The sequence below is a fragment of the Bos javanicus genome, chromosome 20 (genome assembly GCF_032452875.1).
Source record: "Bos javanicus breed banteng chromosome 20, ARS-OSU_banteng_1.0, whole genome shotgun sequence".
In the NCBI taxonomy this organism is placed as follows: domain Eukaryota; kingdom Metazoa; phylum Chordata; class Mammalia; order Artiodactyla; family Bovidae; genus Bos; species Bos javanicus.
The window spans coordinates 40,814,386-40,840,134 of record NC_083887.1 but is presented as its reverse complement, the minus strand read 5'-3'; the positions used below and the strand labels follow the sequence as shown (position 1 = coordinate 40,840,134).

Genomic DNA, 25,749 nt, shown 5'->3' with positions numbered 1-25,749 from the left:
AAGAATGTCGTCTAGGAATCCTGATGCCAGCACAAGTAGAAGTCTAAGTTTTAAAGTAGATTTTTAAAAAGCTAAGTTGGCTGACTTTTAAGGTTGAGAAATGGGATATTTACATAAAATAACCTGTTTATGTCCTGGTGGGTTATTTGCAACTTATCACGATGCAGTGACAGCGGTTTTACACCTTTCATAGAATCAGAAAAAAGTTGAAAACATTGGAAGACATAGACTTGTTTAGAGGGTTCCAACTTGGGATTCAGTCATCTTCCAATGCACCCTTGAGTAGTAGAGACCATCTCCTCTGAACAGAATATGTTGGGCTTCCCTGGTGGCTTAGACGGTAAAGAATCTGCCCGCAATGCAGGAGACCTGGGTTCGATCCCTGGGTTGGGAAGATCCCCTGGAGGAGACCATGGCAACCTAGTCCAATATTCTTACCTGGAAGAATTCCCATGGACAGAGGAGCCTTGGAGGCTACAGTCCATGGGATCGCAAAGAGTCGGACATGACTAAGCATGGTACCCTAGTGATCTCCACTGTCACAGGCAGCATTGTTTTAGACCCAGAGGCAATCCAGCTGGGAAAGGAGCTGTAGGAGAGAAGGCTGACCCTGGACTTGGGCTGAGAAAGCCCTTGGCTTGGTGTCTTTAGTTCTTGGGGCTTCCTCTGTTGTAAGACCAGAGATCCCATTCCTAGGTTTCTATTATTATATGTACAAAGTGTTTTTCTAACTTTAGTGTTAATTTAGAGGTTGTACTTCATTGTCACTATCTGGGTATGGAATTATTACAGTAAAGCATTCTGCTGCTTATAACATTACATCATAAAAGTCTCTTGGAGATTTTCATTACTCCAACTTTAAAATACAAATGACCAACTTTTCTTCAGCTCCAAACTGGTCATCATTCTGCAGCCTGAAACCATCTGTATGTGCAAAACTCATCTTTGTATACAAAAATTAAGTAATTGTAATGTTCTGCATCCAATTTGCATTTGCAAGGATCCAGCTACAAGTGTAGTTTTGCAAAGACAAAATTAGAGCCTAGTTTTTAAGAGTGTATTAGAAGCTTTTTTTTAAAAAAAGTATTTTTCCAATTAATCTCAGAGATGGTTTTTTGACGCTATTGTCAAAGAAAGGTGTTGTAGTTATAGAGAAAGTGCAAAGTACATTTTTTAATGAAATAATGCCGCATCCTTGGTACTCTGGTTTTCAAATTCAGTTTCATACTTCTTAATGCAAGCTCTGTTTTTGACTTGGGGTAGAATTTGGTAAATGCTGTTTTTATTTCTAACCAGGTATTCTGAAAAGGGGGTGATTTTATAACCTTGGATATTTGCTCATTTGAGGTTAGCAGGCCACCCATAGCTTGTTTTTTCTCCTTATTTAAAAGTTGAAAATGTAACTAATTAAACAAATATTCCAGCCATGTCCGATGGCACAGCAGTATTGTTAGGGAGGTAGGATGTGTACTGGGCAATCCCTCTCTCCCAGGTCTCCCTCTGACACTCAGAAAAGAAATGGGGGCCTGAAGTCTACACCTTATCTAGCCACAGTATTCAAAAAGAGATAGGGTTTAATAAATCATTGTTTAGATAGGCGAAGCATTGCAGTTTGGAAAGTCCAAGATGTTGAATAGTACACATGTTATTTCCTTCAATGAGAGGAAAGCCCAGCAGTAAATCTGTCTAATCCAGCTTGTGTTTTGACCCTGGTTTTGCACAGAGGCAGTGTGGGAGGTGACATTAGTTGAGAAGTTATCAGTTCAGCAGTAAAATCTTGGCTGGGCCTTTCCCTTCCTCTTGTCTTAAAGTGAAAGTGTTAGTTGTTCAGTCGTGTCCCACCACCAGGCTCCTTTGTTCATGGAATTCTCCAGGCAAGAACACTGGAGTAGGTAGCCATTCCCTTCTCTAGGGGATCTTCCTGAACTAGGGATTGGACCCAGGTCTCCTGCATTGCAGGAAGATTCTTTAAGATCTGAGCCACCAGGGAAGCCCCTCTCCTCTTGTCTTGTATATCATTTAATTGGAACTGTATACTCTCACTGAGGGCTTCCCAGGTGGTGTGAATGGTAAAGAACCCACCTGCCAATACAAGCGACACAAGAGACTCGGGTTTGATCTCTGGGTCGGGAAGATCCCCTGGAGAAGGGCCTGGCAACCCACTCCAGTATTCTTGCCTAGAGAATCCCCATGGACAGAGGAGCCTGTTGGGCTACAGTCTATAGGGTCTCACAGAATCAGACATGACTGAAGCGACTTAGCTGGCATGCATGCACACACTCTCACTGAAATTTCCAGTTAGCTCTTCAGTAAAACCAATGAAAGAAGGAAAAAAAAAAAAAATAATGCAGCCAAGGCAAGCAGGATCTGCCCCACTTCTTGTGAGAGTGTGCACAGGCTGCTTTTGTGTCTACCAGGGCTGCCTCAGAATAGAGGACCTGCCCCACACTACCCTGCCCTGTGCCCTCACCCTCTTCCTTTCAAGTCAGCCGGAGAATAATTTGTCCAAATGAAAAGACCCTTTCAGGCACTGGAGGAGGGCTTTGCTAATTGTATTTGAAAGAATAAAAGCAAACCACAAGTTGACTTTTAACAACAGAAAAATAATGTGTTCACATGCCAACATATCAATAAGATTAGTTTTATTAGAAAAATGTAATCAGGCAGAATGAGGATGCCAAGAGGAATGGCTTATTAAAAGCCATTCTCTTTTTTCTTCTAGCTAAAGAAATTATCAGTCGACTTGGAAAACACATTTAAATAAAGATGTCCTAAAATCTAAAAAAAACCCCACTTTTTTCCTTGAACTAAAAGAGAAAATGCTTTAAAATTGTCTTTCTGTAATTTTAAATAGCTTTAGTTGTGCTACTAAATATTAGAATACTAAAATATTAGAATTAGAATATTAAAAAAGTTGGGACTCTCCTGGCTAAAGCATCTGTATTTGATTGTAAATAGGCATTCATCTGCTTGTGATTCCCACATGTTGGCAGATGTGGGTCTATTCATTGCTGTTGAACTGGTGCAATTGGCAAATGTTCAAGGAAGCTCCATAGCACCCAGGAGAAATGGTTTTTCCATGCAGTGGACTTCATTTGGACCTGTCAAGTGACAATCACTGCGTTTTGTTTTTGTTTTTTACTGTTATGTGCAGCAACGCAATTTTAGTTAGAAAGGTATTTTGCAATAATGGTGACAACATACTCAAATATGCACAACTAAAATAGCAATGCCGTGTGGAAATATGTTTCACAATGAAGGCCAAGCTGCTTTCCTTTGTTGTTGTTTTTTTTTTTTTCTGAATTGTCACTGAATGGAGTAGAAGGGCCAAACTCTTTAAAGTGGAAGCACATTCTTCTTCTTTTTTTTTTTTAATTTTATTTTATTTTTAAACTTTACAATATTGTATTAGTTTTGAAATATCGAAATGAATCCGCCACAGGTATACCCGCGTTCCCCATCCTGAACCCTCCTCCCTCCTCCCTCCCCTACCCTCCCTCTAGGTCGTCCCAGTGCACCAGCCCCAAGCATCCAGTACCGTGCATCGAACCTGGACTGGCGACTCGTTTCATACATGATATTATACATGTTTCAATGCTATTCTCCCAAATCTCCCCACCCTCTCCCTCTCCCACAGAGTCCATAAGACTGATCTATACATCGGTGTCTCTTTTGCTGTCTCGTACACAGGGTTATTGTTACCATCTTTCTAAATTCCATATATATGCGTTAGTATACTGTATTGGTGTTTTTCTTTCTGGCTTACTTCACTCTGTATAATAGGTTCCAGTTTCATCCATCTCATTAGAACTGATTCAAATGTATTCTTTTTAATGGCTGAGTAATACTCCATTGTGTATATGTACCACAGCTTTCTTTATCCATTCATCTGCTGATGGGCATCTAGGTTGCTTCCATGTCCTGGCTATTATAAACAGTGCTGCGATGAACATTGGGGTACACGTGTCTCTTTCCCTTCTGGTTTCCTCAGTGTGTATGCCCAGCAGTGGGATTGCTGGATCATAAGGCAGTTCTATTTCCAGTTTTTTAAGGAATCTCCACACTGTTCTCCATAGTGGCGGTACTAGTTTACATTCCCACCAACAGTGTAAGAGAGTTCCCTTTTCTCCACACCCTCTCCAGCATTTATTGCTTGTAGACTTTTGGATTGCAGCCATTCTGACTGGCGTGAAATGGTACCTCATAGTGGTTTTGATTTGCATTTCTCTGATAATGAGTGATGTTGAGCATCTTTTCATGTGTTTGTTAGCCATCTGTATGTCTTCTTTGGAGAAATGTCTATTTAGTTCTTTGGCCCATTTTTTGATTGGGTCTGATTAAAGACAATCTCTTTAACAAGTGGTGCTGGGAAAACTGGTCAACCACTTGTAAAAGAATGAAACTAGAACACTTTCTAACACCTTACACAAAAATAAACTCAAAATGGATTAAAGATCTAAACATAAGACCAGAAACTATAAAACTCCTAGAGGAAAATATAGGCAAAACACTCTCCGACATACATCACAGCAGGATCCTCTATGACCCATCTCCCAGCATATTGGAAATAAAAGCAAAAATAAACAAATGGGACCTAATTAAACTTAAAAGCTTCTGCACAACAAAGGAAACTATTAGCAAGGTGAAAAGGTAGCCTTCAGAATGGGAGAAAATAATAGCAAATGAAGCAACGGACAAACAACTAATCTCAAAAATATACAAGCAACTCTTCTTTTTTTTAATTAAAAAATTCTTTATATTTAATTTAAGGATAACTGCTTTACAGTGTTGTATTGGTTTCAGCCTTACATCAGCAGAAGCACATTCTTTCTAGAAGAGTCAAATCACTTAAACTATGGACTAAAGACACATTGCCAGTTCAGTTTCCAAAAAGAACATATATCAGTGTGAACCATTGCACCTATTAGCAAAGAAGCACGGAGGCAAAACTGTAGAGGAAGAAAGCTCAGATTTCTGTTTTCTGCCTTTCTCTTCCCTTTCGATGTCTTTGTGCTCTGGGGGCATCAGGGCCTCGGCATCCCCCTTTCTCTACTTGGTGAGGAACTCATTTCCACACAGATATTGAGGGGTCAGTAAATTAGCTTTATTACCAGGATATTTCATTTAAAAGAGGAAGCTGGAAAAGGAAGACAACGTAAATGAATCTAAAGGTGATATTTTGCTTTTGGGTGGAGATGAGCGAGTCTTTCAGATGTCAGGGTTTAGTTTTTCTACAAGAGAGCTCTACTCAGGAAACATTACTTTAGTCGGGCCACCTGTGGCTGGAGCAGTGTGGTGCTTTCTGAACATTAACTCCTTTACATGAAGTTTAGCATTTTACTAATAGAGCAGCAAAGCACCACATTTCACATAACTTGACAGGAACCAGGAAGGATCTCACGTGTTCAGCCTTGCAACTTGGAAGATGGGAGGCCAACAGGCCCCTGTCAGTTTCGCTCGCCGCTGCACTGACAGAGGACTCTGGTGTTTGATGCTGGCAGCAGCCACAGGTTCTGGAAGTCCTCAGGCAGAGTCGGTTTGTAAGGCCTGGCCACAGATGCTGCTGTCCGTGTTTGTGGATGTGGCGGAGGAGTTCAAGGTCATGGTTCAATAAATGTTCATTGATGGGCATAAAACAATGGATGACCCCGGGGCATGCCACCTTGTGTGCCCAAGACTTTAATCTGTGAAATGGAGAAAACCACACCAAGTTGCTCTTGGACGTTGTGAAAAATGATTGTAAAAGGGTTTTAGAAGCTTAAGCGTTTTGAGTGATGGTGTCCAAAGAAAACAGACCCAACCGCAGAGAGCAGAGCATCCCCATGGCCCTGTAAGCAGTGTTCAGCAGCAGTGTTGAGTGGCATCCTTTTTGGGTCCAGCCAAAAGAGGGGAACTAGAATAACATTGCTGGGGGCTCAACCCTCATTCTGGCTATGAAATTTGAAAGTGGCTTAAGCTGTAGGAAATTATTTTGGATTAGTCTTTATCATCTGATTTCCCCCTGGAGTGAAATTACTTCATTTTATAAGGTTCTAAAAATCTTGCTCCCACAGGCTGCAATTTAGAGGTAGAGATTTTGTGTGCCTGCTCAGTCATGTCTGACTCTTTGCAACCCTTAGACTGTACCTGCCAGGCTCCTCTGTCCATGGGATTCTCCAGGAAAGAATACTGGAGTGGGTTGCTACTTCCTCCTCCAGGGGATCTTCCCAAGGTAGGGAGGAAGTGAGTAAAGGATTTTGTGTGTGTTTGTATAATGAACAGTTTAACAATTGGCATAAATTTGGGACCTGTGTTATTTATTTCCTTTGCCCAGTTATCTCTGGGATAATTACTAAATCACTGCAGTCAGCCAGCTGTGTTTTTATCTTATCCTTAAGATCTTAAAGAGATTTCATTTTTTTTTTAAGTAAATAGTCCTACATCAAATTGTCACTCTAATTTGCCCACTGTTGCCCTACAAATCATAGTCATTTCAATTTGGGGCCATTTTTTTCTTTTTTGTAACTCAGCAGTGACTGAAATCTACTCAACAGTATATTTATAGTAACCATATGTCTATGAATTCCTTGGGTAGGACAGATTTCAGATATAGCTCATATGCTATCTATATGCACACGCATTTTTGTTGATCACTTGACCCTGCTTATTACCAGGCATGCAGTTAAGCCTGCAGATGGTTTTTGATCGAATGCCCACCACTGCACACTTACTGAGCGCTTCCTTCAGGCAAGGCACTGTGTCCTGTGAAGACAGTTCAGCACTTATGTGGGTGGCTCTTGAAGGATGGGTAAGACGAGGTGGTACAGAAGAGCTTCCTCAGAGAGACCAATAACAGGAATCCCAGCTTAGAAATAGGATGCAGTAGAAGGCAATGGCACCCCACTCCAGTACGCTTGCCTGGAAAATCCCATGGACAGAGGAGCCTGGTAGGCTGCAGTCCATGGGGTCTCTAGGAGTCAGACACGACTGAGTGACTTCACTTTCACTTTTCACTTTTATGCACTGGAAAAGGAAATGGCAACCCACTCCAGTGTTCTTGCCTGGAGAATCCCAGGGACAGGGGAGCCTGGGGGCTGCCATCTATGGGGTTGCACAGAGTCGGACACGACTGAAGCGACGCAGCAGCAGCAGCAGCAGACACATCTAGGGAATAGTAAGCAAAATCACCTGGCTTGAATGAGGGGATTTTGTCGAGGAGGGTGTTTGGAAAGGTCTTTCTTCTTTGAAAGTTGCTCCTCCCTTGGCTGCCAAAGCACCACCATGTCCAAGTGGTCTGCCTGTGTTGTAGACCTTCCTGGTCTCCTTTCATGACTCTTCTTTTCCACTTGCTCCACAAATATTCATGTTTCCTAGGTTCTTCCCTTGGCTCTTTTATCTCTCAAAACTTTCTGGGCAGCACATCTACTCACTTGAATGAGATGCTCATCTCCATGTGGATAACGCCTACATTTCTATCTCCAACTCCAGACTCCCTCGGAGTGGCAGGCACCCAGTTCCAGTTGCCCATTGGCACCTCTGGCTGAATAATACTGTGTCTACCTGTCTCATCCTTTCATTCAGAATTGCTCCATTCTGAGATCTGCTGAACCAAGTGTAGAAGGGGAGTCAAGCAGGACGGAAGTTTGAGTTCAAAGAATCTGTTCTGTATGCAGAAAAAAGTAGGAGACTGTAGTCAAAAAGAGATTTTCAAGAATTTGGAAAGTGGAACAGTACTAGGTGATGATAAGACCTAGGGTTTTGCTACTCAAAGGGTGGTCTGTATACCAGTGCATCAGCATCACCTGGGAGATTGCAGAAATGAGGAGCCCTAGTGCTCTGCTCCTCAGACCTATTGAATCAGAATCTGCATTTGAACAAAATTCTCAGGTGAGCTGCATGCACAGTTATGAGAAACTTTGTTCCAGGGTATGTGCCTGAGAGTGAACTGAGGAAGTTCAGTGGAGTAGAAATTCATCAAATAATGGCAGTCAGGGAGCCAAGAGGCTACAATATTGAATGAATGGATAAAGCACAGGGACATTGAAATGGTTCAGTATGAGTGCAATAATGTGGGTGGCGAGGAAGAATTTGAGCTGACTGCCAGCCTCCTCAATGTATTATGTCCCGGAGTGAGGGAGGGTCCTTGCATCGGATGACAGTGATATTTGATGTGGGATTTTTGACATCTGAGTTCATTGGAAACAGAGCCTCTGATTAGGATCTTTCCCCTTTCAAGTTCTGTTGCTGTTGCTTAGTCACTGTGTTGTCTCTGATTCTTGCAAACCCTTGGACTGTAGCCTGGCAACCTTCTCTGTCCACGGGATGGCCCAGGCAAGAATACTGGAGTGGGTTGCCATTTTCTTCTCCAGGGGATCTTCCTGACCCAGGGATTGAACCTATGTCTCCTGCTTGGCAGGCAGATTCTTTACCACTGAGCCACCAGGGAAGCCCCTCTAAGTTCTGTGCTTCAGGGCTTAAAAAATATAACAAGTCCTTATATAATGGTAAATTGACTTTATAAGCAGTGGGCTTATACAAATCAAGCCCTTTGATCAATTTACTTCTTCTTCTTCTTCTTTTTTTCTTTTTTAAAGCAACCCTGGAGGTTTAACAATCTGGTATCCAACATCACCATCCCTCCTACTTTTGATTCTGTTTTCCTGACAGTTAATTAAAAATGTGTTTGCTGGGGCAAATTTTTTCTTTCTTTTTTTCTCTCTCCTAATACACATGAAACATCTTGAAAATCTTATACATGTTAGAGAACTCATATTGGTGCCATATCCTTGGGTATGGGTTTGGTCTTTAAGGAGATGCTTTGCTTGATAGACAAATCAACACTGATGATGAAGGTCCTGATTTGGAGTCAGGAGATTTAAGTTCCAGTCACAGCTCTATCCTTACTATCTGTGCGACGTTGAGTGAATCAGGCAACTGTTACGGCCTTCAGGTTCTCATTTACACAACATGCTGGTTGGATTATATGAGCTCTGAGTTCCCTCTGAGTTGTAAACTTGTGATTCTGTAATTCTTTTAGGCTGTTAGGAATGCCTATGAGGTTAAAATAATGCATCTCCCTAAGACATGTGGGCTGCCGCCTATGGGGTTGCACAGAGTTGGACACGACTGAAGTGACTTAGCAGCATAGCAGCAGCAAGACATGTGCTCAAGAGTCTCTCTTGTATTGTGGCCAATATATTTATTAAGCTCAGTGTCGTTCTATCCGTGATTCCAAATGAAGACACATCTGCATCTAGCATACTCTGCATAGTTCTGGTAGCTTTCTTAGGAGAAATGAGTCTCCTCACAGAAGCAGAATGTGTTAGCCCTAAATATTTAAAAAAAGAAATAGGGTATCTTTTAGTTGCCCAATTAGGTGAATTAATTTTCTTATGAAATAGACTGAAAAAGATCAATCTCTTCAAAATGTCATATGATCCAAACGTGTGAAGACTGTGGGGCATTCCTTGAAATGTGAAGACGTAACTGAATTCTCAAAACTGTAGACCTGAAGGGATACTTTCAGGATAATTACAAGGAATGACTGTTTTTCCTGGTAGTTAGTAAGCATATGAAACTCATCACTTGCCTAGTTTCCAAAGGCTGTCTTCACATGGGTTCCAGAATGATTTAGATGAGTTCATTATGATGGATCCCAAATGGGATTCAGAACGTGTTGATCTTTTGGTGTGAGGCCCCATTCTTTAGAGCTGATATCTGAGATATACAGATGCCTTTAAAAATTATTGCTTAAACATTTTAGTTCAGTGATAGAAAACAGAACTTGATTGGACAAAACAAGAACGTTGACCTTATGATTATGTATTTTCTTATAGCGGCAACTGTGGACAAATTTTCCAGGCTTGTCCTGGAATATTCATTTAGGGGATTAATTAAGAAAACTTTTTACTGTGGGAAACCTTCAGTATATACAAAAATGGAGAGCACAGTACTGTGAAACTCCATGCTCTCATCACTCAGCTTCGTAATTAGCCAAGTCTAATTTCACCTCTAATCTTTTCCCTACCCTTACCTTCAGTTTAGTTCAGTTTAATCGCTCAGTCATGTCCAACTCTTTGAGACCTCATGAATTGCAGCACGCCAGGCCTCCCTGTCCATCACCAACTCCTGGAGTTCACTCAAACTCATGTCCATCGAGTCGGTGATGCCATCCAGCCATCTCATCCTCTGTCGTCCCCTTCTCCTCCTGCCCCCAATCCCTCCCAGAATCAGGGTCTTTTCCAATGAGTCAACTCTTTGCAGAGTTTCAGCTTCAGCATCAGTCCTTCCAATGAACATCCAGGACTGATCTCCTTAAGGATGGACTGGTTGAATCTCCTTGCAGTCCAAGGGACTCTCAAGAGTCTTCTCCAACACCACAGTTCAAAAGCATCAATTCTTTGGCGCTCAGCTTTCTTCACAGTCCAACTCTCACATCCATACATGATCACTGGAAAAACCATAGCCTTGACTAGATGGACCTTTGTTGGCAAAGTAATATCTCTGCTTTTCAATATACTGTCTAGGTTGGTCATAACTTTCTTTCCAAGGAGTAAGCATCTTTTAATTTCATGGCTGCAATCACCATCTGCAGTGATTTTGGAGCCCAAAAAAATAAAGTCTGACACTGTTTCCACTGTTTCCCCATCTATTTGCCATGAAGTGATGGGACCAGATGCCATGATCTTCGTTTTCTGAATGTTGAGCTTTAAGCCAACTTTTTCACTCTCCTCTTTCACTTTCATCAAGAGGCTTTTTAGTTCCTCTTCACTTTCTGCCATAAGGGTGGTGTCATCTGCATATCTGAGGTTATTGATATTTCTCCCGGCAATCTTGATTCCAGCTTGTGCTTCATCCAGCCCAGCGTTTCTCATGATGTACTCTGCATATAAGTTAAATAAGCAGGGTGATAATATACAGCCTTGTGTACTCCTTTCCCTATTTGGAACCAGTCTGTTGTTCCATGTCCAGTTCTAACTGTTGCTTCCTGACCTGCATATAGGTTTCTCAAGAGGCAGGTCAGGTGGTCTGGTATTCCCATTTCTTTCAGAATTTTCCAGTTTATTGTGATCCACACAGTCAAAGGCTTTGGCATAGTCAATAAAGCAGAAATCGATGTTTTTCTGGAACTCTGCTGCTGCTGCTGCTAAGTCGCTTCAGTCGTGTCCAACTCTGTGCGACCCCATAGACAGCAGTCCACCAGGCTCCCCGTCCCTGGGATTCTCCAGGCAAGAACACTGGAGTAGGTTGCCATTTCCTTCTCCAATGCATGAAAGTGAAAAGTGAAAGTGAAGTCACTCAGTCGTGTCCGACTCTTAGCGACCCCATGGACTGAAGCCCACCAGGCTCCTCCATCCGTGGGATTTTCCAGGCAAGAGTACTGAAGTCGGGTGCCATTGCCTTTTCCTTTCTGGAACTTTAGGCCCTGGTAATTGTGAAGCAAATCCAAGGCATCCTCATTTTGTCTTAAGCATTTTAATATTTATCTAAAAGATTAGTTTCTTTATTATTTAATTAAAATAAAATTTATACCCAGAGAAATCCAAAGCTCTTAATTGTACACCTTGATCACCTTTGATCCTTGTGTATGTCTGTGCAACCACCACTCCTAATAAGATATAGATTTGCATGACCACATAGTTTCCCCATGTCCTTTTCCAATCAGTTTCTACCTCCATAAGCAACCTGTCTCCTTCCCTCTACCTTTAATGAGGTATAACTGACAAATGAGTTTAAGGTATACAAGCATAAGGATTTGGTATATGTATATATTGTGAAGTGATTATGACAATAAAGTTAGCTAATACAACTGTCACCTCATATATTCAGTAGTTACCTTTTTGATTTTTATTTTCTGGTGGTGAGAACATTTTAAGATTTACTCTCTTAGTAAATTACATGTCTACAATACAGTACTGTTCACTATAGTTACCATGCTGTGCATTAAATCCCCAGAACTTACTCATCCTATCACTTAAAGTTTGTGCCCTTTTACCAACATCTCCCCATTTCTCCCACTTGCCAGTCACTGGCAACCACCATTTAACTCTCTTTTTCTGTGAATTTCACTTTTTTAGATTCCACACACGTGAGATCATTTAGTATTCCCTCTTTCTCTGTATGGTTATTTTACTTTACCTAATGCTCTCCAAATGTATCCATATTGACCCCAATGGCAGGATTTCCATATGGTTGAATTCTGTCTATCATTTATCTGTCTGTCTTTCTCTGTCACAGAAACTAGAGCACAAAGCTGTTTTCAAGTATGAGCTGGCTGAACATATGTGCCAGTTGGATAGATGTCATAACTAGGCAAGACATGGTTTGGACCCTTACTTAAGAACTTGCCCACTCAACATTTTCTGGACTTTAGACCCCATCCACTGACCAAGATCTCTTCTTTCTGTTTAGGATGTTAGAGTCTCCATCACAGGATAATAACAGTGTCCATTCACACAGTTTTGTAAGGACTAAACACGTGCTATTGTCATGCTCAGTAGCTTCAGTCATGTCTGACTCCTTGTGACTCTATGAACTGTAGCCCGCCAGGCTCCTTGTCCATGGGATTTTCCAGGCAATAATACTGGAGTGGGTTGCCATTTCCTCTTCCAGGGCATCTTCCCAACTCAGGGATTGAACTTGCGTCTCCTGCATTGCAGGCAGATTCTTCACCGCTGAGCCATCAGGGAAGATCCTAAACACAGTAGAATTTAAATTCTACTAAGTTCAGCTCCTAGAATATAGGAGATGTTCAATATCATAGCTATAACCTGGAAGTAAAGAGCACTGTTTGACTTTGTTCAATCTGGCATTTTGTGAACTTGTTTAACCATGATAGTGCTATTTCTGGAAGCATCTATTAACATTTTAAGGAATGCTGCTGCTCTATGGAATCCAGGTTGGAAACCCTGAATTAAGAATTGAACAAAATCAAGCTGTTGACTGTTCACAGTGAGTGAATAAATCAGTGCTTGCTTAAACTAGAAGTTGGGCTTCCGGATCTTAGCTCAGTCCTCACCACATGTTGCTTGAATAAAAAGGAGAGGTTTCATTTTAAGATACAAGACAGAATCAAAAAGGTGGCGCTAGTGGTAAAGAACCTGCCTGCCAATACAGGAGACATAAGAGATGTGGGTTCAATCCCTGGTTGGAGAAGATCCTCTGGAGTAGGAAATGGCAACCCACTCCAGTATTCTTGCCTGGAGAATCCCATGGACAGAGGGGCTTGGCGGGCTACAGTCCATGGGGCTGCAAAGAGTCAGACAAGACTGAGTGATCTGTCTATATGAAACCTGGATTTTTGCTCATCTCTTCCTTCTAGTCACATCTCCAGGTGACTCAAGAAATTCAAGGAAAGCTATCTGAAGTTCTCTGGATCAGCTGTCAAGGATGTCATCAAGTTGGATAAGTTAGAATTTACATGGTCCTTCTGATTTTGGCCTTTCAGAAACAATGAGGCCAGACACTGTCCTCCCGTGTTCCCTTGTCTCTGTCTCCCTCTGCCTTGGTCACCCTGCTTCATGTCTTGGGGCTGCCTTACTGCCCAGCAGGTGGCTGCTCCCTGCCCCTGCCCTCCACCTTGGGTGGGGTGTGTGTGTTCACCCACCTTGATGTTGTGTCTGACAGAGGAACTCAGATCCCTGGAAAGTGAGGCCAGTGAGTGACCAGAGCAATGTGTGGAGGTCGGGTCCCCAAGCTTTCCGGAGGCACAGATGGTCGAGCACAGGTGGGACATCCAGGTCAAGGACAGACATTGCTCACTTGATCACCTGAAAGCCAGGGACGATTATGTCATTAGAAATGTGCATTTCTCAACTAAGCCTTTAAGAGCGATGGGTGAGGAGAAGCATCCTTATATGACATGTGTGTGTGACACGTTCAAAGGGCACACATATCAGATGACTGAATTCCCTGCGTGAGCCATGGGAGAATTTTAAAAAGTCATTCTTGTGCTTGTGCTCCACACCCACTAATCCCAGGAGTCCAGTTCCAGTTCCAGTTCCAGGAGTCCAGTTTTCCTCCACTTCATTTCTCAGGCGGCTCTCCTGGCTGGGGTTGGTGCATGGATGTGATCTGCAAGCACTGTGATACCTGCGGGCAGTTTGCACTGCTGTTCTCTTCATTAGAGGGACAGCCCATTGCGGTAGTGTGGAAGATGCATGAGGGGTCAGAACCAGACTTAATGATCTCCTCAGGACTGCTGTTGTTTAATGATCCATTTTGTTTTAGGTAATGAGAAAGAGAAAAAAAATCTGCTTTTATTTGCAGGCGTCAGCCACATTTTAGGCTAGCTGATCTGAGTTAATTTACCAGTCTTGGGCATTACTCTGGGGGCCAGAGCTGAGCCTGGGATGGAGACAGTCATTTATCAACTTAGGGCCCATTTCCATCCCAAAGAAGTCTGCCAGGGGATACGGTGGTTCTTTGGCCAAGCATAGGGCTGGACCTCGGCTCCCTCCTGAATCTGCTGTCTGATGGTTAGAAAGCCATTTGCCCTTTGCACGAGGATAGTGTTCTTCAGAGTTCACTAGGATAGGGAGGAAGGTTTTCAGCTTCAGTTTCCTCAAGGCTAAAATCAGACAGCAAGTGACCAAGTATGAATTCCCTGAAGGCAGGCCCAATAGAAAAGAGCAGATGTTGGGGGTGTCTTCCAGTAAGAGTGAGAACTCCTCTTTTGATGTTGAAGAATTTGTGATATCACTTGATTTATTGTTACCCTATATTGTAGATTTTTAATTTTATGATTCAAAGAAAATTGCATAAAAATAGACAGTATCTATATGTTTCTTGTATGGAGGTCACGTGCATAGTGTTCATCAAATGCCTAATATCCTTTAACCTTTGACCTCCCCATGCAGCATGCCCAGGCCAATTTTTTCTCATCCAGTGGCCTGGGAGGGCAGGACAAGGTTCATCTTCAGGGTCTTGTTTCTCATCATTCCAGATGAAGCTGCCATTGTTCTTGCTCTGATAGGGAGAAGCAGGTCCTGGGCCATGTCTCCTCTTATTTACTTGCCATCACAATGTCCCTGTCCCTGATGAATGGATACAGAAGCTGTTGTACATATACACAATGGAGTATTACTCAGCTATAAAAAGGAACACATCTGAGTCAGTGCTAATGAGGTGGATGAACTTAGAGCCTATTATACAGAGTGAAGTAACCCAGAAAGAGAAAACAAATAGCATATTTTAACACATATATATGGATTCTAGAAAGATGGTGCTGATGAACCTATTTGCAGGGCAGTCATGGAGATGCAGACATAGAGAACAGACTTATGGAAATGAGATCAGGGGAGGGAAGGAGAAGGTGGGATGAATGGAGAGAGTAGCATGGAAACATATGTGTAAAATAGTTAGCCAGTGGGAATTTGCTGTTTGATACAGGGAACTCAAACCGATGCTCTGTGACAGCCTAGAGGTATGGGATGCTGTGGGAGGTGAGAGGGAGATTCAAGTGGTAGGGGACATAGGTATCAGTTCAGTTGCTCAGTCATGTCCGACTCTTTGTGACCCCGTGGACTGCAGCACGCCAGGCTTCCCTTTCCATCACCAATTCCCAGAGCTTGCTCAAACTCATATCCGAGTTGGTGATGCCATCCAACCATCTCATCCTCTGTCGTCCCTTTCTCCTCCTGCCTTCAATCTTTCTCAGCATCAGGGTCTTTTCCAATTAGTTGGTTCATCGCATCAGGTGGCCAAAGTATTGGAATTTCAGCTTCAGCAATCAGTCCTTCCAATGAATATTCAGGACTGATTTCCTTTAGGATTGACTGGTTTGATCTCCTTGCAGTCCAAGGGACTCTCAAGAATTTTCTCCAACACCAGGACATAGGTATCCCTATGGCTGATTCATGTTGATGTATGGCAGAAACCAACACTATATTGTAAAGCAATTACCCTTCAGTTAAAAATAGTTTAAAAAAGTATTAAAAAAAAGTCTTTGTCCCTGACCACCTCTTTGACTGAAGGAGAGGTTAAAGGTCACCTTTTTTTCAAAAGACTTGAAAAATGCTGCCCAGCACCCTCCACTTTGCTCATTTGCACTGGGAACCATTGATTTGTGGTGAGGAAGGTAGATTCACCTGATGAATACTTGAGTTCATGTGGATTCCACTAGCCAAGCCCTGGGACAGCCTCCCCCTGTACTCAGCTTTGGTAGGTTTCTCCCAGTTGCCTCCATCTGAGAGCTTTATAGGCTTTCTTGGATGTCTAGACAGCCCTGGGAGCCAGATACTGCCAGCCTATTCATTCTCGCTTTACACAACAGCTGAGGCATGTAGCGTTCTCTGCTGACTTGTTTGGAACACAGCCACTGAGGAATTCACCTATGAATTTGTCTCCCCAAAAAGAAATGAGAAAAGACTCTGTCCACAGTTATAGGAGCCATGGTAGAAATGGCAACTGTTTATGCTCAGTTAAAAAAGAACTCTGCCCCTTTTTTTTAAATTGAAGTATAGCTGATGTACAATGTTATATGAGTTACTGGTATCAATATAATGGTTCATGATTTTTAAAACTTTAGTTCATTTGTAGGTATTATAAAATATTGGCTATATCCCCCATGTTGTACAATATATCCTTGTAGCTGATTCCATATCTGATAGTTTGTACTGCTTAATCCTCTCTATTACTTCTCCTTCCCTTTTTTCTCCCCACTGGTAACCACTAGTTTGTTCTCTATACCTGTGAGTCCACTTTGAAAAAGAACTAGATTTCTATTCTGCCTTCCCCATGATGGAGATTTAAAAAGAAACCACATTAGCAGACAGACATGGCTAACAGGTACTATCAGAAAGAAAAGTCAAAGGCAAAAAATGGCTTTCTTTTACACGGAATAGCCCAACTCCAGAGGATAAAATCAAGGGAATTGAGATGAAATGAAGGGAGAGCATGCTTCCTTGTTCTGGCAAATTCCCCAGAATGAATGAAAGATGGTGAATGATGATCATCTTATTTGAACGATAAAAGCAAATCATTATTACCCTGGAGCTGGTCCCTCTTGGGGGTTAACTTCACAGCTGCCTTGTGTGGAATCCGTCTCTGCACCCATGGGGAATGGTGGTGCTGTGTAGGGAGACTGGAGACTCCTAGGGATCATGGACTGTATGGTTCTCTTAACTCCATTTGGTGTCCAGCAGGGGAATGGCTACATTTACAAATTTAGTGAAGGCTTCTTTCTTGCTGGAAAGTGAAAGTGTGTTAATCGCACAGTTGTGTCTGACTCTTTGCAGCCCCACGGACTGTAGCATGCTAGACTCCTCTGTCCATCGGATTCTCCAGGCAAGAATACTAGAGTGGGTAGCTGTTTCCTTCTCCAGAGGATCTTCCTGACCCAGGGATCGAACCTGGGTCTCCCACATTGCAGGCTGATTCTTTACTGTCTGAGTAACCAGGGAAGCCCTGGCTAGAAATGAGGCTTAATACAAGAACAGGTCAGTCAGAAGAGGGAATCCTATTTTCTTTTGTTGGTAATGACACCATGCTTTGTCAGTCAGGATTTTGAGGTTTGGGTGTTGTTCTGTCCAGAGGCAGGGGGTAGATCAGATAAACTTACAAAGCCTTTCAGCCTGGAAGTCCAGTGGAAAGAGTTCCAAAGGCAACTTAATACTCTGGATTTATTTTTCTCCCTCGCTTTTTACAAAAATTTGCACTTCCAATTTGCAGTGTCTATAATGTGCTAACGGGCTTTCCTCCCATTAAAAAACACGTGTGGATGTGAGAATGTTTCTCCTTAAGAAAAGACGGTCTCTGGGGCTTTGCTTCTGGCTTGAGGTCCTATGAGGTAGGTGTGAAGAACCCTCCCCCGCAGTGGGTGGGGGTGTGAGCGAACCTCACTGGGGGCCAGCAGCTCTCCTGCTAATTTTGGCAGGAGAGGGAGACACTCAGCTACTTGGCGAGGAAAGAAAGTAAATTTTGTGATTCATTTGCAAATCGAGATAAAGTGAGTTTTCAGACATGTATTCAGAGCCTGTCTATTCTCTTCTACCATTAAACCTGTGTGTGTGTATGTGTGTGTGTGTTTGTGTGTATTAGTTGCTCAGTTGTATCCGACTCTTTGTGACCCCATGGACTGTAGCTCGCCAGGCTCCTCTGTCCATGGAGTTCTCCAGGCAAGAATACTGGAGTGGGTTGCCACTCCCTTCTCCAGGGGATCTTCCCAACACAGGGATCGAACCCAGGTCTCTCACATGGCAGGCAGATTCTTTACTGTCTGAGCCACCACGGAAGCCCTTAAACCTGTTAGGACGGAGGTAATCCAAGTTCACGTTTTTCAGTCAAATCATTGTTCTTCCCATTCTGGTGCTTTGGGTGGCCAGTGGCAGCATGGTGGCCTCTGGATTAGGATTTTGAGAAGATGGAGAGAGAGAAGTGGACAGGTGATGTCTAGCAGCTGAAACTTTATAGTCTGTGTGGAGGCTGTCTTAGGCTCCCAGAACAAGGAATATAGATGGAAAGCTTCCAGAATTCTAGAAGGTTGAGAGAGAGTGATGCTCTTTAGGTCCTCAAAGTAAGGAGTCAATTAGATCAGAGCTTTTTAAAAGCACCTTATATTCACCATATCCCACCATCTGTGATTCTTCCTGCTATAGCAGGGTGATTTTTATATAATTATCAAAGAGAAGATAGATCTTTTGAAAAAATATTTTTTATTGTAGCTTGAGGATTAAATCACGCAGCTCAAGTCCACTCATGAACTCATTAGCATACATACTTTCTCAAGCCATGATGACTTCATGGGCTAAGTGAAAATTTCATTCCTTTGGAAAATTGAATTAGTCTAGCCAAATCAGCAGAAAATTATCTTTGACTAGTAGGTGTTATTTCTACACCATTCTGCTTTGCCTAAAAAAATAATGACCCTGAGACTTTAGCTAGATGGCTAAGCAATAAAGCCAGTGTCTGCCATTTTCTTTCACAGTCCCAAGAACTGTTGTAGATGTTTTACACACACTTGTTCATTAATCCCCAGAAGAGCTCTAGGAGATAAATTGATACTAAACTCTCATTTAATTAGTTTAATTAAAGGAAATTGATTGGATAAGGATAATTGAAATTGAAGATTAAAGAGATCAGGCAACCTGTCAAGGCTTGGATTAAACTTTGGGTGTAGCGGCTAAGTGATGGCTCTCCTGTAAACTCTACTAGTCTGACCTCTGCCTCTCCCAGGGGGTCAGTAAAACTGACCAGCTGCACTCATCATACTTGGGTGGAATTAAGGATGAGACATCGTGGAAGATCCCTGTTTGGGATATGAAAGCATGAACAGGGAGTCTTAGTTTCCATGAAAGTGGGTCAGTAAGATATGCTGTAACAGTAAGTAGATCACTTATTTTCTGAACACTGCTATTAGGAATTAGAAGCCTTAGCAAGATCCTTAGGTTTATAATTCTCTGTCTCCAAACGATAAGAACAAAAGGTAACAGTGAGAGCTGACGTTTGCAGATTTTATATCTGCTAATTCATTTAAAATGACAACAACCCCTTGAGATAGCTATGGCTATCTTCCTCATTTTCTAGATGGGGAAAACTGAGACCCAGAGTGGTGCAGAAATTTCCAGGAAGTGGCAGAGCTGGGTATGAACCCAGGCTGTGTAAGCATTATTCTAGCCTGCCTGTCAGCAGCAGCACTCGGCTTTGGCAGTTCTGAAATATTTGCTTCTGTGATGCATATAGGACTTAGTCCTTCAGAGTGGGATGAGACTGAGAAGAACTGGACATTGAGCTATGTCTTCTGTGAATGTTCGTGTATTTGAACCAGGTGGCTCTCCTCCTCTGGGTTTTTTTCCTAGGGATGGGGCAGGAATGTCCCTCACAGGGCTTCCCTGTGGTTGTCTGTGGGATACCCAATTCACCCTGCTGCATGGAACTGTGTTCTTGACACACTCTTCTGAAATAAGAAGGCTGGAATTTGGGGGTACTCTTCTACAGAATCTGTAACTCTTAAGTGTTTCAAGATTGTATTTGCTTATTTCATCTTCAGTGAACATTAATGGGTTTAAATGTGGTATCAGAACTTGCCAAACGGTGCTTATAGAAGGAAACAGGCTCAGAAAGATTAAGTGACTTCTCCAATTTCACACGAAGTTGTACGTTACTGAGTGCAAAGGCTATCTTACTTGAGCCAGGACTCAACCGAGATAAACCAACGGCCTGTTTCTGCTCTTGTCCTTGGAGCTTGGCAGGGACCGGAAGTAGGGAGGACTCAGATGCACTGGAACTACTCAGAACACAAGTGGGAGAGAGAAACTGAGATGCTGATGCTGATAGAAGAGAGGACAGAGAGGGGAGAGCCACACCCACTCCTCTTTGCACACTTAGGCATCTGTGCTCCTCAACTAGGCACGTGGTAGTATTTGAATATGAATGAATGGATCTCTACTGTCCCTTCAGTTCTGCTCCATATTCAGAGCATGGAAAGCACAAGGGTTGGTGAGGGTGGAGAAGACCTCAATGGGGAGATGGCTTCAGGTAAAGAGCAGACGTGGGAGTAGAGGGCATGTGTTCAGAGGTATCCGTGGGCAAAGGCTGATTGAACCTGGAATACTTAACGTGGCCCACAGGTACATTTTCCTTAACTTCGGTAATATCTTGTCTTTTCTCCAAATACTCAAATGGGGAAAGAGTTTTCCTGACATGAGCCAGTGCCAGGAAAATTGTAGCCTTTTCTTTGTTAGTTGCTCTTCTGCACACTTCTGCCATTGCCATGTGCTTCGAGCCTAACCTGTTAACCATTTGGATTCTCTCACATTATTCCTGAATGTGAGTCATGTGGTGTCTGGGCTCACCCACCTGGGCTTTCCTTTCCAGGTGAACATGTTTGTTGAAGGATTCCACGATGCCATCCTCCTCTACGTCCTGGCTTTACGTGAAGTACTCAGAGCTGGTTACAGTAAGAAGGATGGAGGGAAAATTATCCAGCAGACTTGGAACCGAACATTTGAAGGTGAGGATTCAGTCTACAAGCTCACAGCATTCTGCTGCCAATCAAGTTGCTTTCTTCCTGGTTCTGTTTTTCTCTCTTACAACTATGGGACCTTGCTAGTATCTTAGTTTTCCCAGCTATAGAAGGATAATAAGTCATGATCGACCTACTTCACAGGCTTGTGAAAATTAAATGAGATAAAGCTTATGAAAGTGCTTTGAAGGAGTCCCACTGAAATAGGAAGCACCTTGTTTCCTGACGGCAGCAATTCTTTGCTAAGTCACTTCAGTCATGTCTGACTCTTTGCAACCCCTGGACTGTAGCCCATCCGGCTCCACTGTCCATGGGATTTTCCAGGCAAGACTACTGAAGTGGGTTGCCATGCCCTTCTCCAGGAGATCTTCCTGACCCAGGGATCGAACCCCAGTCTCTTGTGTCTCCTGCGTTGGTGGGTGCGTTCTTTACCTCTTTACCACTAGTGTCACCTGGGAAGCCCCTAGGCTTCTTTATTTTATTTTTTTCCCTAGGCTTCTTTAAACGTGTCATAAGCCTCATTCACAGCAATCAATTTGTGAAGAGTTCTGTGATCAGTTTTAGAAGGAATTATCCCAGGTACACTTTCCTCTGTTCCAAACATCTGGAGGTTTGAGATGATGAGCAGGTCCAGTTGAGCTCTCTCCTTTCAGTTTTTGAAATGGTGAATACTGGTTGTTGCTTTCTTAGGAACAGAGGAATTATAAGAACAACAAAAGAAATGGCATGTCATCTCCTCACTCAAGCAATTTTATTGACATTTAAAAATTGTACAAGAGTGAGACTATTCTTGGCTGGAAAGTTAAACACTACAAAAATGTACAAAATGAAAAGTGAAAGTTTTCCTTTCCACCCTAGTCCCCTCTCCCCAATGTAATGGCTATTAAAAATTTCCTGTGAGTCAGCCTAAAAATATTCTGTGCCTCCTGCCAGCACATATGCATTTCTATATCTTATCTAAAAAAATTACACAAAAGGGTCATACTAGGAATGCCATTCCTCATCTTAGCTTTTTCACTTGTATGTCAAGCAGAAGAATTTTCCATATGAGCGCTCATAAATTCAGCACATTTTAAAATGATGGTTCCACATTTTTCCATTGTTTGGCTGTACAAGGATTTCTTTACCCAGTCTTCTATTGATGGATACTTCAGTTGTCTAGGTTTTGCTATTATGCAAAATGCTATCATGAGGTTACACATCTTGATGAATTTCTGTGAGTACACCCAACAGGGAACAGTCTTAGTCATGGCCTATCTGGGTCCAAAATTATATTGGTGCCTTTTAAAGTGCGTTGTTGTTCTGTCACTAAGTTGTGTCCAACTCTTTGTGACCCCAGGGACTGCAGCATGCCAGGGTTCCCTGTCCCTCACCATCACCCAGAGTTTGCCCAAGTTTATGTCCATTGAATTGGTGATGCCATCCAACCATCTCAGCCTCTGTTGTCCCCTTCTCCTGGAGGAGGGAATGGCAAACCACTAAAGTATACTTGCTGTGAGCATCCCATGAACTGTATAAAAAGGCAAAGTACATTAGATATTGCCACATAGCTTACAGAAAGGTCTACTAGTCCATATTCTTGCTAATGGTGTATAAAATACTAGTTTCCTCTCACATGAGTTCAGTTCAGTTCAGTCGCTCAGTCGTGTCCGAATCTTTGCGACCCTATGAACCGCAGCATGCCAGGCCTCCCTGTCCATCACCAACTCCCAGAGTTTACCCAAACTCACATCCATTGAGTCAGTGATGCCATCCAACCATCTCATCCTCTGTCGTCCCCTTCTCCTCCTGCCTTCAATCTTCCCCAGCATCAGGGTCTTTTCCAATGAGTCAGCTCTTTGCATCAGGTGGCCAAAATATTGGAGTTTCAGCTTCAACATCAGTCCTTCCAATGAACACAAAGGACTGATTTCCTTTAGGATGGACTGGTTGGATCTCCTTGCAGTCCAAGGGACTCTCAAGAGTCTTCTCCAACACCACAGTTCAAAAGCATCAATTCTTCGGTGCTCAGCTTTCTTTATAGTCCAACTCTCACATCCATACATGACTACTGGAGAAACCATAGCCTTGACTAGAAGGACCTTTGTTGACAAAGTAATGTCTCTGCTTTTTAATGTGCTATCTAGGTTGGTCATAACTTTCCTTCCAAGGAGGAAGCGTCTTTTAATTTCATGGCTTGCAATCACCATCTGCAGTGATTTGGGAGCCCCCCAGAATAAAGTCAGCCACTATTTCCACTGTTTTCCCATCTATTTTCCATGAAGTGATGGGACCAGATGCCATGATCTTCATTTTCTGAATGTTGAGCTTTAAGTCAACTTTTTCACTCACCTCTTTCACTTTTATCAAGAGGCTCTTTAGTTCTTCTTAACTTTCTGCCATAAGGGTGGTGTCATCTGCATATGTGAGGCATATTTCTCCCGGCAATCTTGATTCTAGCTTGTGCTTCATCCAGCCCAGTGTTTCTCACGATGTACTCTGCATATAAGTTAAATAAGCAGGGTGACAATATACAGCCTTGAAGTACCCCTCTTCCTATTTGGAACCAGTCTGTTGTTTCATGTCCAATTCTAACTGTTGCTTCCCGATCTGCCATCAGTCAAAAATGAGGATGAGACTCAATATTAGAACACCCAGTTGCTGGAGCCCTGGGGACATCAACTTCATATTCACTCACTCGTATTCATTCATTCGTCAGGTATTCTTGAGCACTTCCTATGTGCCAGGCACTGGGTTAGTTCAGTTCAGTTCAGTCGCTCAGTCGTGTCCAACTCTTTGAGACCCTATGAACCGCAGCATGCCAGGCCTCCCTGTCCATCACCAACTCCCGGAGTTCACTCACACTCACGTCCATCGAGTCAGTGATGCCATCCAGCCATCTCATCCTCTGTCGTCCCCTTCTCCTCCTGCCCCCAATCCCTCCCATCATCAGACTCTTTTCCAATGAGTCAACTCTTCGCATGAGGTGGCCAAAGTACTGGAGTTTCAGCTTTAGCATCATTCCTTCCAAAGAAATCCCAGGGCTGATCTCCTTCAGAATGGACTGGTTGGATCTCCTTGCAGTCCAAGGGACTCTCAAGAGTCTTCTCCAACACCACAGTTCAAAAGCATCAATTCTTCGGCACTCAGCTTTCTTCACAGTCCAACTCTCACATCCATACATGACCACTGGAGAAACCATAGCCTTGACTAGATGGACCTTTGTTGGCCAAGTAATGTCTCTGCTTTTGAATATGCTGTCTAGGTTGGTCATAACTTTTCTTCCAAGAAGTAAGCACTGGGTTAAGGAGCTGATAACTCAGCAGTAAATTAAAGATGTTCCTTGCAGTAAGCTGAGCTTCTGTGGAATAAATACACCACTTCAGGGGCTGGAAAGTGAATCAAGTTAAGGGAGATAGAAAGTTATGGGAGGGATATAGTAGGGCTACTAATTTAAATAGAGTTCAGCGAAGTTCTCTCTGATAAGTGGCAGTTGGGTACAGACCTCAGGGAACTGAGATACATGACACAGCTATTTAGGAGAGAATAGTCTAGAGGTAGTAGCAAACACAGAGACCCTGAGTGTAGCTGGGGAACAGTGGCGAATGCCCTGGGAAGAGCCTGTGGGCCTGTGTGGCTAAAGCAGTATGGGAGTTGCAGTGTGAAGTGAGCCAGAGACAGTGTGAAGTAGGACCAGACTCTGTGGGCCTGGAAGCTACATTGAGGACCTTGAATGAGATGGAAGCCACCAGAGGGTGTCAAGGGAAACAGGATCTATCTTGAGTCTTTAAAAGGGAGCCCTCTGGGATCTGGGTGGAAAATAAACTGTAGGGTGTGTACAGATCTAAGAGTTGGATCACAAAGAAGGCTGAGCACTGAATAATTGATGCTTTCAAATTGTGGTGCTGGAGAAGACTCTTGAGAGTCCCTTGGACAGCACGGAGATCAAACCAGTCAATCCTAAAGGAAATCAACACTGAATATTCATTGGAAGGACTGATGCTGAAGCTCCAATACTTTGGCCACCTGATGTGAAGAGCCAACTCATTGGAAAAGATCCCGATGCTGGGAAAGACTGATGGCAAGAGGAGAGGAGGGTGACAGAGAATAAGATGGTTGGATGGCATCACTGACTCAATGGACATGAGTTTGAGCAAACTCAGGGAGATAGTGAAGGACACACCAGGGAAGCCTGGTGTGCTTCAGTTCATGGGGTCACAAAGAGTAGGACACGACTTAGCAACTGAACAACAGCAATGCCGATGGATATCATCTGAGGACCACTGACATACAGGTCACTAACCAGGTCAGAAAACCAGCATCCTAGCCACTGACTGTCACCTCAGTCCTTTCATTTTCTCCTTGGTCACCTGTACCAGGAGGGGTTGGATCAGCTGATGACTGACAAAGGCCCTTTCAGTTCTGCATCATGCCAACAATTTGAGCCCTTGAATGTACTGGGGCTGTGCCTGTCTGCCTTACCAAGATTCGATTCGGGGCACATACTGTGTTTCTCACTTAGGACTCTCCTCTACTCTACTGCCTCACCTTGTTCTTGGTCATTAGAAAGGGTAAGATGGTATAGAGGGGTCAGGTTCCAGCGAGAATTATCTGGGCAGCAGCTATGGTGACAGTTGGTGGATTTCATTTCTCCTTGCTAGTTTTAGTAGATGCCACGTCTTACTCTAACCCAGAGTGGCATCTGCTTTAACTTTGAACAGATTGTGGGATGTGAACAAATCAAATAACCCTTCAGGGTTGTCTTGCTTGACCTCTGACAGCTTTAGTTGAGGAGCTGAAGTCAAATGGGATCAGTCAAGGGTCATATT

General features: G+C 43.0%; 1 protein-coding gene across 2 annotated transcripts in view; it reads left to right on the top strand.

The window, feature by feature from the left end:
- NPR3 (natriuretic peptide receptor 3) overlaps positions 1–25,749 on the top strand; it is an 80,368-nt gene that overhangs the window by 40,680 nt on the left and 13,939 nt on the right. For both annotated transcript variants that reach the window (XM_061393785.1, XM_061393784.1), the window contains exon 4: positions 20,794–20,929. In XM_061393785.1, coding sequence (XP_061249769.1) covers positions 20,794–20,929 — 136 coding nt within the window. The remainder of the gene's footprint in view (positions 1–20,793; positions 20,930–25,749) is intronic.